Source organism: Delphinapterus leucas, chromosome 16 (genome assembly GCF_059928025.1).
Source record: "Delphinapterus leucas isolate spDelLeu-1000000601 "Yukka" chromosome 16, BTC_Dleu_Yukka2, whole genome shotgun sequence".
NCBI lineage: Eukaryota > Metazoa > Chordata > Mammalia > Artiodactyla > Monodontidae > Delphinapterus > Delphinapterus leucas.
In genome coordinates this window covers 59,117,351-59,133,410 of record NC_143144.1, presented here as the reverse complement: position 1 = coordinate 59,133,410, position 16,060 = coordinate 59,117,351, and the positions used below count along the sequence as shown (strand labels likewise).

The 16,060-nt window shown below is 38.9% G+C and overlaps 1 protein-coding gene across 1 annotated transcript in view; it reads left to right on the top strand.

The window, feature by feature from the left end:
• LOC111172397 (cytochrome P450 2C23-like) overlaps positions 1–16,060 on the top strand; it is a 39,947-nt gene that overhangs the window by 15,461 nt on the left and 8,426 nt on the right. Inside the window, exons 6-8 of the mRNA XM_022569061.2 lie at positions 9,715–9,856; positions 10,826–11,013; positions 14,663–14,804. Of these exons, the coding sequence (XP_022424769.1) occupies positions 9,715–9,856; positions 10,826–11,013; positions 14,663–14,804 (472 nt within the window). The remainder of the gene's footprint in view (positions 1–9,714; positions 9,857–10,825; positions 11,014–14,662; positions 14,805–16,060) is intronic.

Genomic DNA, 16,060 nt, shown 5'->3' with positions numbered 1-16,060 from the left:
TAATGAACAAAGATACAGTCCTTGACTTAATGGAGCTTACAGTCTAGTGCAAAGATCATCAAAACAAACAGTAACAATGAAGTCCTAATAGGGGAAGTACAAGATTGTTATGGGAGAATGTGGCAGGAACACTAATGCTAGTCTAATTCGAGTCAGGAAGGGACTTCTAAACCAAGGCCCAGTGGATACATCCCTGCTCACATAGGTGAACAAATGAGCTGAGAGCTGAAAAGTGAGTAGGGATTATCTACATAAAAGTAGCAAAGAAAAATATACCAAGCAGAGGAACAAGATGTGCAAAGGCCCTGAGGCAGAGGGAAGCTTGGGGATATGAGGGGTAGACAGAAAGTCAGTGTGGCTGGAAGGGAGGGAGCAGGGGAGAGTGGTAGGAGAGAAGCTGAAACAGCAAGAGGTCAGCAGGCAGACCATTCATGCAGGGCCTGGCAGAACACATTAATTAGTTTAGCTTTTATCCTAATATCAGTGAAAATCATTTGCAGGGCCTAAGCACTGTGTAAAGGATGACCATATTTGTGATGTGGAGAACAGATTGTAGGGGTCAACAGTGGATGCAAGGAGAACAGCTAGGAGTTGTTTCAGGGTAAATTTCCTGGTAGCAGAGCCTAAAATAGGGATTTGTGTGGAAGTGATTTATTAAGGGAGTGCTATCAGGAGAAACTTCTATGTATGTGAATGAGAGAAACAGGATAAGGAAGGGGAAAAATTAAAAATAGATGTGGTTTCAGGTGAAGCCTAGTCTCTACCTGATCCTACAGGGGGCTCTAGAGTATAAATTGCACTGCAGAGTTTGTCCTTCCCTGGGGCAACGGAGCTGGGCTTTTGTACTCTTGCATCTATCAGTCATTGGTCACAGGCATCCCCTTGAGGGTGGTCTGGGAGACTGATTCCCTCCCAGGCTTCTCTTGTCATTGTGGCTCCAGTGTCCAAGGGACTCCAGAGAAAGTTGCAGGTGTGAGCCAAAGCAGCTGTGAGGTAGGTTATCAGAACCAGTAAAAGGGATCTGAGCAGGGCACCAATAGCATTTTCTGTACGAGATGATTGCAGTGGCCCAAGGCAAAGAAGATGGCCAAGGGTACTGGTGGTGGAAATGAAGAGACGTGGATAGATTTGAGATACTTTTAGGAGGTAAAATTAACAGTCTTGGTGGTGAGTTGGGAAATGCAAGAGATGAGGAGCTGTGTTCCTGGCTTGCCTAACTGGATGGAAGCTGGGGCCATTCACCAATACAGGAAACACTGGAAAGGGACCACGGACAGTTGTTAGCATACATACCAAAGCCTTGAGATCCTCTGAAAGAGTCTAGAGGAAGGAACAAAAGAAAGTTGATACGCCAACGTCTGGATTTCAGCCATTCCTTCCTCTCCTGCCCTCCACATCTATTTTTCTTTTAAGATAACTATCAATAGAAAATGGGTAGAAACTTCTGAAGCATTTCTGCTTTCCTGTAAGCTTTGTTGCATTATGTTTTAATCTCTAAACCTTACTACATAACAGATTTGGGTGTGTTAAGAATTAAACAAAATGGTGGAGTTCATTCTACTTAGCTAAATTACAGAGTTAGAACATAAATAGAAGATATGTTGATATTTCCATTTTCTCCCTCACTCTCTTCCCAAGCAAAGATTTTTAAAAACCTACTGGAACTTTCTGTTGTGAGGGAGTTATTTAAAATGCTCAGTATTCCAGATCAAGGCAGTAAGAACTATAGGTAGGAAGTGGCAACGTGCCTAAAAACTTGTACATCCATATGCAGAAATCATCCCATTTTGAAATGAACAGGAGAGACATGGTATAAAGAAACTGAGTTAAGAAAAATTTGATTCAGAGCTTTAAAAGTAAAGCTAATAGTTAAAAGAAGTGCTCTAATACTTTTCTTAAATTTAAAAACAGTGGTATTAAAAGCCCACCAAAAATTAATCAGCAATGAAAATAATTTAATTATAGTGAAAAATAGAGATTTTATTAGCTTAACTAGTTTATATATATTAAACAATAATTTATTCAACAAATTCTTAGTCTGGCTATTATGCCAAGGGTTGGGGATACATCAACGAAGAAGATTTAATCCCTATTATTTTTAGTATAGTAATTGTAAAATAGAAAGCTCAGAGATTGGTTCAAGATGGCAGAGTGGAAGGACATGCACTCACTCCCTCTGCGAGAGCACTGGAATCACAACTAACTGCTGAACAATCATCAACAGGAAGACACTGGAACTCACCAAAAAAGATACCCCACATCCAAAGACAAAGGAGAAGCCACAATGAGACAGTAGGAGGGGCTCAAGCACAATAAAATCAAATCCCATAACCACTGGGTGGGTGACTCACAAACTGGAGAACAATTATACCACAGAAGTCCACCCACTGGGACTTCCCTGGTGGCACAGTGGTTAAGAACCTGCCTGCCAATGCAGGGATCACGGGTTCGATCCCTGGTCCGGGAAGATTGCACATGCTGCAGAGCAACTAAGCCCATGCACCACAACTGCTGAGCCCGTGTGCTGCAACTAATGAAACCCATGTGCCTAGAGCCCGTGCTCCGCAACAAGAGAAGCCACCGCAATGAGAAGCCCACACACCACAATGAAGAGTAGTCCCCACTCACTGCAACTAGACAAAGCCCATGCAACAACGAAGACCCAACACAGCCAAAACTAAATAAATTAAAAAACAAAAAACAAATTCTTTAAAAAAAATTGAAAAAAAAGAAGCCCACCCACTGGAGTGAAGGTTCTGAGCCCCAAGTCAGGCTTCCCAACCTGGGGGTCCGGCAACAGGAGGAGGAATTCCCAGAGAATCAGACTTTGAAGGCTAGCAGGACTTGACTGCAGGACTTCAACAAGACTGGGGGAAACAGAGACTCCACTCTTGGAGGGCACACACAAAGTAGTGTGCACATCGGGACCCAGGGGGAAAGAGCAGTGACCCATAGAAGACTGAACCAGACCTACCTGCTAGTGTTGGAGGGTGTCCTGCAGAGGTCAGGGTGTGTGTGGCTGCGTCTCACCTTGAGGGCAAGGACACTGGCAGCAGAAGTTCTGGGGAGTACTCCTTGTCATGAGCCGTCCAGGAGTCCACCAACAGCCCCACCAAACAGCTTGTAGCCTCCAGTGCTGGGTCACCTCAGGCCAAACAACCAACAGGGAGGGGACTTAGCCCCATCGATCAGCAGATAGCGGATTAAAGTTTTACTGAGCTTCTTCCCACCAGAGCAACACCCAGCTCTACTCACCACCTATTAGGTAGTTTGCACAAGCCTCTTAGATAGCTTTATCCACTAGACAGCAGAAGCAAGAAGAGCTACAATCCTGCAGCCTGTGGAATGAAAACCACATTCACAGAAAGACAGACAAAATGAAGAGGCAGAGGACCATGTACCAGATGAAGGAATAAGATAAAGCCCCAGAAAAACAACTAAGTGAAGTGGAGATAGGCAACCTTCCAGAAAAAGAATTCAGAATAATGATGGTGAAGATGATCCAGGACCTTGGAAAAAGAATGGAGGCAAAGACTGAGAAGATGCAAGAAATGTTTAACAAAGACCTAGAAGAATTAAAGAACACACACCTAGAAGAATTAAAGAACAAACAGACAGAGATGAACGATACAATAACTGAAATGAAAACTACACTAGAAGGGATCAATAGCAGAATAACTGAGGCAGAAGAACAGATAAGTGACCTGGAAGACAGAATGGTGGAATTCACTGCTGTGGAACAGAATAAAGAAAAAAGAATGAAAATAAATGAAGACAGCCTAAGAGACCTCTGGGACAACATTAAATGCAACAACATTCACATTATAGGGGTCCCAGAAGGAGAAGAGAGAGGGAAAGGACCTGAGAAAATATTTGAAGAGATTATGGTCGAAAACTTCGCTAACATAGGAAAGGAAATAGCCTCCCAAGTTCAGGAAGCACAGAGAGTCCCAGGCAGGATAAACCCAAGGAGAAACACACTGAGACACATAGTAATCAAACTGACAAAAATTAAAGACAAAGAAAAATTATTGAAAGCAACAAGGGAAAAACGACAAATAACATACAAGGGAACTCCCATAAGGTTAACAGTTGATTTCTCAGCAGAAACTCTACAAGCCAGAAGGGAGTGGCATGATATATTTCAAGCGGTGAAAGGGAAGAACCTACAACCAAGATTACTCTACCCACAAGAATCTCATTCAGATTCAACGAAGAAATCAAAAGCTTTACAGACAAGCAAAAGCTAAGAGAATTCAGCACCACCAAACCAGCTCTACAACAAATGCTAAAGGAACTTCTCTAAGTGGGAAACACAAGAGAAGAGAAGAACCTACAAAAAAAAAAACCAAAACAATTAAGAAAATGGTAATAGGAACATACATATCGATAATTACCTTAATGAATGGATTAAATGCTGAATTAAATGTGAATGGATTAAATGCTCCAACCAAATGACACAGGCTCACTGAATGGATGCACAAACAAAACCCATATACATGCTGTCTACAAGAGACCCACTTCAGACTTAGGGACACATGCAGACGGAAAGTGAGGGGATGGAAAAAGATATTCCATACAAATGGAAACCAAAAGAAAGCTAGAGTAGCAATACTCATATCAGATAAAATAGGCTTTAAAATAAAGAATGTTACAAGAGACAAGGAAGGACACTACATAATGATCAAGGGATCAACCCAGGAAGAAGATACAACAATTATAAATATATATATGCACCCAACATAGGAGCACCTCAATACATAAGGCAAATGCTAACAGCTATAAAAGAGGAAATCGACAGTAACATCATAATATTGGGGACTTTAACACCTCACTTACACCAATGGACAGATCATCCAGACAGAAAATTAATAAGGAAACACAAGCTTTAAATGACACATTAGACCAGATAGATTTAACTGATATTTATAGAACATTCCACCCAAAAGTGGCAGAATACACCTACTTCTCAAGTGTACATGGAACATTCTCCAGGATAGATCATATCTTGGGTCACAAATCAAGCCTTGGAAAATTTGAGAAAATTGAAATCGTATCAAGCATCTTTTCTGACAACAATGCTATGAGATTGGAAATCAATTACAAGAAAAAAACTGGAAAAAACACACATACATGGAGGCTAAACAGTGTGCTACTAAATAACCAAGAGATCACTAAAGAAATCAAAGAGGAAATCAAAACATACCTAGAGACAAATGACAACAAACCATGACAATCCAAAACCTATGGGATGCATCAAAAGCAGTTCTAGAGCAATACAATCCTACCTCAAGAAGCAAGAAAAATCTCAAATAAACAATCTAACCTTACACCTGAAGGAACTACAGAGACAAGAACAAACAAAACCCAAAGTTAGTAGAAGGAAAGAAATCATAATGATCAGAGCAGAAATAAATGAAATAGAAACAAAGAAAACAATAGCAAAGATCAATAAAACTAAAAGCTGGTTGTCTGAAAAGATAAACAAAATTGATAACCCTTTAACCAGACTCATCAAGAAAAAGAGGGAGAGGACTCAAATCAATAAAATTAGAAATGAAAAAGAAGTGACAATGGACACCACAGAAATACAAAGCATCATAAGAGACTACTACAAGCAACTCTCTGCCAATAAAATGAGCAACCTGGAAGAAAGGGACAAATTCTTAGAAAGGTATAACCTTCCAAGACTGAACCAGGAAGAAATAGAAAATATGAACAGACCAATCACAAGTAATGAAATTGAATCTGTGATTAAAAATCTTCCAACAAACAAAAGTGCAGGACCAGATGGCTTCACAGGTGAATTCTATCAAACATTTAGGGAAGAGCTAACACCCATCCTTCTCAAACTCTTCCAAAAACTTGCAGAGGAAGGAACACTCCCAAACTCATTCTATGAGGCCCACATCACCCTGATACCAAACAAGACAAATATACTCCAAAAAAAGAAAATTACAGGGCTTCCCTGGTGGCACAGTGGTTGAGAGTCCGCCTGCCGATGCAGGGGACATGGGTTCGTGCCCCGGTCCAGGAAGATCCCACATGCTGCGGAGTGGCTGGGCCCGTGAGCCATGGCCGCTGAGCCTGCGCATCCAGAGCCTGTGCTCTGCAGCGGGAGAGGCCACAGCAGTGAGAGGCCCACGTACCACAAAAAAAAAGAAAAAAGAAAAAAGAAAATTACAGACCAATATCGCTGATGAATATAGATGCAAAATTCCTCAACACAATACTAGCAAACAGAATCCAACAACACATTAAAAGGATCATACACCATGATCAAAGTGGGATTTATCCCAGGGATGCAAGGATTCTTCAATGTATGCAAATCAATCATTGTGATACACCATATTAACAAACTGAAGAATGAAAACCATATGATCATCTCAATAGATGCAGAAAAGGCTTTTGACAAAATTCAACACCCATTTTTGATAAAAACTCTCCAGAAAGTGGGCCTAGAGGGGACCTACCTCGACATAATAAAGGCCTCATATGACAAACCCACAGCAAACCTCATTCTCAATGGTGAAAAACTGAAAGCATTTCCTCTAAGATCAGGAACGAGACAAGGATGTCCATTCCTGCCACTGTTATTCAACATAGTTTTGGAAGTCCTAGCCATGGCAATCAGAGAAGAAAAAGAAATAAAAGGAATCCAAATAGGAAAAGAAGAAGTAAAACTGTCACTGTTTGCAGATGACATGATATTATACATAGAGAATCCTGAAGATGCCACCAGAAAACTACTAGAGCTAATCAGTGAATCTGGTAAAGTTGCAGGATACAAAATTAATGCACAGAAATCTCTTGCATTCTTATACACTAACAACAAAAGATCACAAAGAGAAATTAAGGAAACACCTCCATTCACCATTGCAACAAAAAGAATACAATATCTAGGAACAAATCTACCTAAGGAGGTAAAAGACCTGTACTCAGAAAACTATAAGACACTGATGAAAGAAATCAAAGATGACACAAACAGATGGAGAGATATACCGTGTTCTTGGATTGGAAGAATCAGTACTGTGAAAATGACTATACTACCCTAAGCAATCTAAAGATTCAGTGCAATCCCTATCAAATTACCAATGGCACTTTTTACAGAACTAGAATAAAAAAGTCTTAAAATTTGTATGGAGACACAAAAGACCCCGAATAGCCAAAGCAATCTTGAGGGGAAAAAAATGGAGCTGGAGGAATCAGACTCCCTGACTTCAGACTATCCTACAAAGCTATAGTAATCAAGACAATATGGTACTGGCACAAAAACTGAAATATAGACCAACGCAACAGGATAGAAAGCCCAGAGATAAATCCCCACACCCATGGTCAACTAATCTATGACAAAGGAGGCAAGGATATACAATGGAGAAAAGACAGTCTCTTCAATAAGCGGTGCTGGGAAAACTGGACAGCTACATGTAAAAGAATGAAATTCAAAAAAAAAATAGAGAATGAAATTCAAACACTCCCTAACACCATACCCCAAAATAAACTGAAAATGGATTAAAGATCTAAATGTAAGACCGGACACTATAAAACTCTTAGAGGAAAACATAGGAAGAACACTCTTTGACATAAATCACAGCAAGATCTTTTTTTGACCCACCTTCTAGAGTAATGGAAAGGAAAACAAAAATAAACAAATGGGACCTAATGAAACTTAAAAGCTTTTGCACAGCAAAGGAAACTATAAACAAGATGAAAAGCCAGCGCTCAGAATGGGAGAAGATATTTGCAAATGAATCAACAGACAAAGGATTAATCTCCAAAATATATAAGCAGCTCATGCAGCTCAATATTAGAAAAACAAACAACCCAATCAAAAAATGGGCAGAAGACCTAAATAGACATTTCTCCAAAAAAGACATGCAGATGGCCAAGAAGCACATGAAAACCTGTTCAGCATCACTAATTATTAGAGAAATGCAAATCAAAACTACAATGAGGTATCTCACCTCACACCAGTTGGAATGGGCATCATGAGAAAATCAACAAACAATGAACACTGGAGAGGGTGTGGAGAAAAGGGAACCCTCTTGCACTGTTGGTGGGAATATAAATTGATAGAGCCACTGTGGAGAATAGTATGGAGGTTCCTTAAAAAACTGAAATTAAAATTACCATATGACCCAGCAATCCCATTCCTGGCCATATACCCAGAGGAAACCATAATTCAAAAAGACACATGCACCCCAATGTTCATTGTAGCAATATTTACAATAGCCAGTCATGGAAGCAACCTAAATCCCCATCGACTGACGAATGGATAAAGAAGATGTGGTATATATATACAATGGAATATTACTCAGCCATAAAAAGGAATGAAATTGGGTCATTTGTAGAGACGTGGATTGATCTAGAGACTGTCATACAGAGTGAAGTAAGTCAGATAGGGAAAAACAAATATCGTATATTAATGTGTGTATTGGAATCTAGAAAAATGGTACAGATGAGCTGGTTTGCAAGGCAGAAATAGAGACACAGATGTAGAGAACAAACGTATGGACACCAAGGGAGGAAAGTCGGGGGAGTGGGGGTGGGGTGTGATGAATTGGGAGATGGGGATTGACATATATACACTAATATGCATAAAATGGATGACTAATAAGAACCTGCTGTATAAAAAAATAAATAAAATTCTAAAATTCAACAAAAAAGAAAAAGAAAAAAATTGGAGAATATATGCCAAAATATTGTCAATGTTTATTACTTAAATGATAGGATTAATTTTCTTCTAGTTCCCCTGTATTTTCTAAGTTTTTGACAATGTTCATGTATTTGTACACATATAATGCATTCTGTATGTAACACTACAATGTATTTGTATTTCTATGATGTATATGTATTACTTTTGCAAAGTAAATGTAGATATATGAAAAAAATAAGAATAAAAATATATTCTTGATTTAAACATTAGAAGGGTGCAAAAAAAAAGAAAGCTCACTCACTGTTTTTAAGCCCTGGATCAGTTTATTTTCTAAAGACTTTGTAGATCCCATGCAAAAAATTATAAGTTAAAATGTCCTATATGTACAAGTACAATCTTCATATTAGAAATGCCAATAATGGGGGGGGTGGGAGGGAGGCTTAAGAGGGAGGGGATTTATGTATACGTATAGCTGATTTACTTTGTTGTACAGCAGAAACTAACACAACATTGTAAAGCAATTATACTCCAATAAAAAAAAATGAAATGCCATTAATAATGATGTGTCATATGTGAGAGTGTGGGGCTGTGAATACCTAAGTCTTTGTAAGTGAAGGAAACAGACCAGTCCCAAGCCAGTGATTTCTCTACATTGTGCTCACACAGAGCTTATCATCTAGTCTTTTTCATTAAATATAATAAAAGAAGATACCATTCACTGAGTATTTGTATATATGAAGAATTTTTCCAAGATCTTCCACCCATTAATTCTTTTAATTTTTATAATAACCCTATGGGATATGTTCTATTTTTTACCCCAATTTCACAGATGATGAAATTGAGTAAAAAGGTAAAGTAACTTGCCAAGGGCACACATCTGTTCATTGACCAACCCGGAATTTGAACCAGAAGTTTCGATTCCATGACGGATTTCTTTATCTACCACCCTACCGTGCACAAAATGAAGCCTATTGCTAGTGATGGGGTGTGATCATAGAGCTCTGATAAGCCACTGCCTTCTTTTTAACTCACGTGGCCATTAACTCTACCATCTACAGGAGAAACAGAACCCAGAGTCTGAATTTCACTTGGAGAACTTGACAGCCTGTGGATCAAACCTGTTTTCAGCGGGAACAGAGACAACCAGTGTCACTCTGAGCTATGGGCTCCTGCTCCTAATGAAATACCCTGAGGTTCAAGGTACAGCAAATATCCTAAGTATTTATGTAGGATAAAATATGAGCTCCTGGCACTGCTGAGGGTGGGAAGATACCACTGGCAGTGATGACTTCTCTTTCTTTGGACTGCCTTGTAGAACGTCATGCAAAGGGTCATCCATGTGGTTTGATCAGAATTATATCAAATGATGCTGATAAGAAAGAGAGACCTTTACGAACCCAAAGGCTTTCATTTAAGTTTAAACACAGAGGAGCTTCTGAATCCCAACTCTTCCCTATGTGATGCAATGCTGAAGAGTGAGCCCTATTTAGATGAGGGATGCATGGATTCCCATGATGGCTTCTCATTCTCGGCCTGCCCATACCTGGCTGTGTGACCTCAAACAAGTTATTTCACCTCACAGGCCTGTGTTTTTCCGTCTTGAGAATGGATCAGACTCCCCAAAGGGAATTTTTAGCTCCAATGTAATTTAAAATTAAAAAATGAAATTGTAGTAGCGTGATTTTCTCAAGCACGTTCTCAGAGCACAGGTCTTAGAAAGCCAGTGTTTATAGTGCTTAACAAAATGGTGTTTGCCATTCCCACAAAATGTGTAGGAGACTGGATGAGGCTGACAAAGGAGATGCTCCCACTAGAGTGAGGATTAAACATTTCCTCTCCACAGCTGCTTTGCCAGGAATCTGGGGTAAACCTTAATCCCTGCCACAGAGGTCATCTCCTCACCCATACAGGAGGACAAACCAATTCAGGCAGGAGGCCAAGGACATAGCTGATGCAGCTTTTATGTTTCCTGCAGCAAAATCTCTGGTCTTTTAGATCAGAAAATAGAAAATAGAAATTCCATTGAGGAGCAGACCCGTGGGCTGTTTAGCAACATGTCTTTGACCTTGGGAGCCTTTTCTAGGCCACTGTCTATTATACATCGTAAGCATTCCCAGGTGTCCAGGGGACACATCTCTTGAGTAGCATTCATGATTCATGTCTTTGCAGCCAAAGTTCATGAAGAAATTGACCGTGTAATTGGATGCAACCAAAGCCCCTGCATGAAGGACAAGATAAAGCTGCCCTATACAGAGGCCGTGCTTCATGAGATACAAAGATACATCACCCTCCTTCCTTCTAACATGCCCCGTACTGTGGTCCGGGACATGAAATTCAGACAGTACTTCATCCCTAAGGTTAGAGGTGTCTGGGAAACCTGGCTGGGATAGAAGGGGCAGCATGATACCTCAGTGGGGCCTGTTAGAGGCATCTCAGTTCTGTTTCAGGAAGAGAGGCAATTGAGAGACATGGAAAGAACACAAGGTCAGAGTCACGTGACCTGGGTTTGAAATCTGTCATTGCCATGCAGTGCACCCTCAGGCCATTATGTCACCTCTGTGGTCCTGTCTCTGCCTTCCTGGAATGGGGAAGCTGACCTGGGGCTCCCAAGGCCCCTCACGCTCTCACGTAGAATGTATTGAGGGAGAAGTGATTTGCATTAATGCGAATGTTGTAGGAACAGAAATCTGATTTTCCATGATGGATTTTAAATAGGGGGAAGAGATGGAAAATGTATCTGCAGCTCTAAAGTAATCAAGTCAAATGTCAACTTTCTTTAACCCGAATTCTTTCCTCTGAAGACCTCATATACCAGGACATTTGGGATATTGCTGCCCATGACAGTTAACAATTATCAAAAGAGTAGTCAGTCTTCTGTAGTCAGTTTTCTGTAGTGATTAAGGGGTTGGGTTTTACATTTAATCCATTCAAGAGTATAGAAGAGGAAGAAAAGGTGACAGAATACTGCAAAACTGAAACAGCTCCCAACCTTACTGCCAAACGTCAATGCAAAAGTCTATTAACACATAAGTCTAGCATCACATTAAAAATACTACATCACCAGCAAGTGAAGGTAATCAGGGACACAGGAATGGTCTAACACCAGAAAGTCTGGTTTATTATCACCATATAAATAGAATTTAGAGAAAAATCACATGATAATCACATTTGTACAGAAAATGCTTTTGATAATATTAAAGAGTTTAACCCTTAAAAAAATAGGAATAGATAAATATCTCATTAGCCATGGAAAACATATTTCCCAAATCATGCTTTTTGACTAAAAGCATTCCTATCGATATCAGGAATAAGACAAGGCTATCCACCATTACCAGAATTTAACTAGAATTAGAAAAAGGTAATGAGATAAAACATTTAAGAGGCGGGGTCGATTTGTAGGTGACATAATTGTACCTGGAAAACTCAAGAAAATTAACTTAAGTACCACTGCAAAAATAGAATTTTCCAGTGGTTGGGTACAAAATTATTATTAAAAAAATCAATTTCTACCCCATATAAAATAAAAGCTATGTTTTAAAAACATAATGAATAAAAGCTTTTTATTGATAAAAACGAGGATAAAATACTTAGGAATATACTTGATAAGAAATTTGCAAGATTTATACCAAAAAAAAACCCCTTAAAATGTTAATGAAAGATATACAAGTTTTGAATAAATTAGAAGATTTATTCTGTGTTCAGGTAGGAAGATAGCAGTTACCCTGAAATTAATCTATGCATTTATGAGATCTCAATGAAAATATAAACTAGATACTTTTTTGGAACTAAACTAACAGATCTCAAATTTGATGTGGGAAATTAAAAAATAAAGAATAGTCAGGGACAGGTCCTACCAAATATTAAAATATAAGGTCACAGTTATTAAAGCACTATAATACAGCTTCTTGAGTAGACAGATCAATCAAATAAAGTCTAGAAATAAATGTAATTATACATGGAAACTTAGTATATGATAAAGTGGCTTTTTCCTTGTAACCTAGAGGATAAATATTGATTATTCAGTTGTAGAACTCCCAGGGGAGTTGGAAAAAAAAGAATAATAAATCCCTACCTCAAACTTTCATATAAAATAAATTTTATATGAAAATTTATTCTTGGTGGCTCAAATATATACACATAGGATATTAAACTATAAAAGTGCTAAGGATAAAAGTAATAATTTTTTTTGAGAATTTCAGAGTGAAGAAAGACTTTCTAACATTGACCAAAGAAAAGAGGAATAAGAGGGCTATACATTTAAAAATGGATAAATTTGGTTACATGCAAATAAGAAAAATCTACCTAAGAAAAAGAAACAAAGTCAAAAGACAAATGAAAAACTGAGACAAAATGTTTCATAGTTCATAAGAACAAAGAACTAATTACTGAAAAATAAAATGAACTCCTATAGTCAGCATGAAAAAACCCCAGAACCAACAGATAGAATGCATGGGAGACAAAATTTAAATTTGAGTGAAAGTAATTACAAATGATTTTTAAATATGTGAAAATATACTTAACACAATAAAATATATTGAAAATAAAAATGATAAACATGTTTTCACTTGTCACAATATGTTGGCAAGATATAAAAAAACATATGTTTTTGCTAGTAGTATAAATTGGTGTAACTTCCATGGAAGGCATCATTGCAATTTCTGTGAAAATTCAAAACGTGCATAGCAATTTGAAAAGCAGTTCCACTACTAGGAATTTATCCTTTGTGTATATTTCCCCCCAAATAATATTCATTGCAGCAGTATTGGTGCTGAATATTCATTTAAAAAGGACTTAAAATTATTATTATTATTATTTTTGGCCACGCTGCATGGCTTACAGGATCTTAGATCCCCGACCAGGGATCAAAAGTGGCCCCCGGCAGTGAAAGCACCAAGTCCTAACCACTGGACCGCCAGGGAATTCCCTAAAAATTATTTATGTAAAGTAGAATACTAAGCAAGCGACAGAACTCTACAGGGTGCTACTATTTGTGGAAAAAGTAGGAAATAGGTGTGTACCTTTTTTTTTTAATCCATAAGATATCTCATAAAGGATATATCGTACACTGGTAACAGTGATTACATTAAGAAGGAAACCAGGGGACTTGAGTCTAGGAAAGAGACTTATTTTCACTTTGTACCCTTTTGTACTTTTTTTTTTGTATTTTATACCATGTACATGTATTACCTACTCCAAAACTTGTGAAATAATGTTTCAGGAAATACGAAGTGAGGTAAAAATGGGAAGAGGAGGCTTTCACTTAAACAGGGGTGCTTTATGACCCATAGATAGATGGGTCAAATTCTAACCATGCCACTTGCTAAAAGTATAACCTCAAGTAAGTTATTTCTTCTCTCTGAATCTCAATTTCTGCATTTATACAATGTGAAACAAACAAACAAAAAGAGCCTACTGAATATGGTTGAAGTGAGAATTGAATTTATAAACTACTAAACACAGTGTCAGGTAAATGTGAAGCGTTCCGTATCAATGGTCATTATTATTTTGTCATTTAAATCTCACAAAATCTAATGGGGCAAAGAGGAAAGCCTATTGTTGTTACCCCACCCCGTTTTACAAGTGAGGGAAGTGGGGTTTGATCCAATAGATTTTATAGATTACAAGTTTCCATCTCTCATTTTCTTCCATTCACACTTGAATTCAGAAAGAAAAAAATTATGAAATGTGAGCTCTTTCAATTTGAGGCAACAATTCCAGTAAAGCGTATGTCTAGACAGTATGGGTTGCAAACCTTAGCTTTTTAACAATTGATTATTGCACATTGACCATAACAGTGCTCTTCCCACAGAGAACCATCTTATTACTTGATAAAAGATCTTGTATGGTGATGTGTGTAAAAGAGCCATCACATGAGGCAGTCTTCTCCAGGCAAACTTAAGAGTGCTCGATCCTATTTAATCCACTGTGATTAAAAGTACTAGACTTTTTATGGACCAAAGGTAAGCATGATAATGTGCCACTCCACTCTCCATTTCTTGGTTCCAGGGCGCTACTGTATTGCCATTACTGTCTTCGGTCCTGTATGATTGCAAGGAATTTCCCAACCCAGAGAAGTTTGACCCAGGTCACTTTTTGGATAAAAATGGCAGCTTCAGGAAAACAGAATACTTCGTGCCTTTTTCCATGGGTAAATACAAATACACCCCATCCAAACCATACACATGAACCTTTTGGATAAGTTTTAGCTTTACTGAATATGGCATAACTAAGTAATCCACTGATGATAGCAAAGTCAATCAAATCAATCTGTTATAAACCCCCAAATCGGGATGGATCCATTTAAGTCTGTATACCAGTAGGATCAGGTAAGTCTTCCAGAGACTCTTTTGTTGTTTGGTGATTGAGTACAATGCTAGTTTTTAAAGAAACCAAGGCAAATCAATTTAATTCAGATGTCACACATTATCAGATAACAAAGGAACCTCCTTTTACAAACTCTTGCCTGTTGATCTCCCTTTCATAATATGACTTTTTCAAAACAAAATGTTCAAGTTTCTCTCTTCTTATACAATTATTAACCATTATTAATTTTCTGATTCTTAGAGAGGCCATCAGAGACACCTTGGCCACTTCATCCTCTTTCTTCCCCTCTGAAATCCGGAGCCCCACATACCCTTGCCTCTTTGCAAGCGCTGGTTGGCTCCCAGTTGCTAGTTCTCATAAAGTCATAAAGACAACTTAGGATTGCTCAGCACCCATTCTTTTTCTTTGTTACCCTAGTCAATCATTTGATTAGTATTTTCAAAAATAACAGTATGTTTGATTTCTAATCACAGTGATGGTAAGTGTTCAATATAAAAGATGGAAAATGCAGAAGAGCAAAAAAAAAAAAAGAGAAAAGAGGGACTTCCCTGGTGGTGCAGTGATTGGGAGTCCACCTGCCAATGGGGAGACGCGGGTTCCGGCCCTGGCCCGGGGGGCTCCCGCATACCAAGGAGCGAAGGCTGCTGGGCCTGCGCGCTGGAGCCCTTGGGCTGTGGCTGCTGAGCCCGCGTGCCTGGGGCCAGAGCTCCCTGACGGGAGGAGCCGCTGCGGTGCCCGCGCACCGCGGCGAGGAGTGGCCCCTGCTCTCCGCAGCCTGGTGGGGGGCGGGGGCGCGGGGGGCGCGGGGGGCGGGGCGCGAGCAGCCGCGAGGACCCAGTGCAGCCATAAATAGATGGATGAGTGGATGGGTGGATTTGTAAAAAGGAAAAAAAGAAAAAGGAAAATAATTTCAGACTATAGCCTGAATTTCAGATTCAGGCTATAATCGCTGTTAATATTTTGCTATATATATTTCACACAGTTGTCTAGATATACATAATAAATGTATATTTTATTTTAAAAAATCAGGCTCATTCTGTACAATCTATTTGATAACCTGCTTTTGCTTAGTGTGTTGTG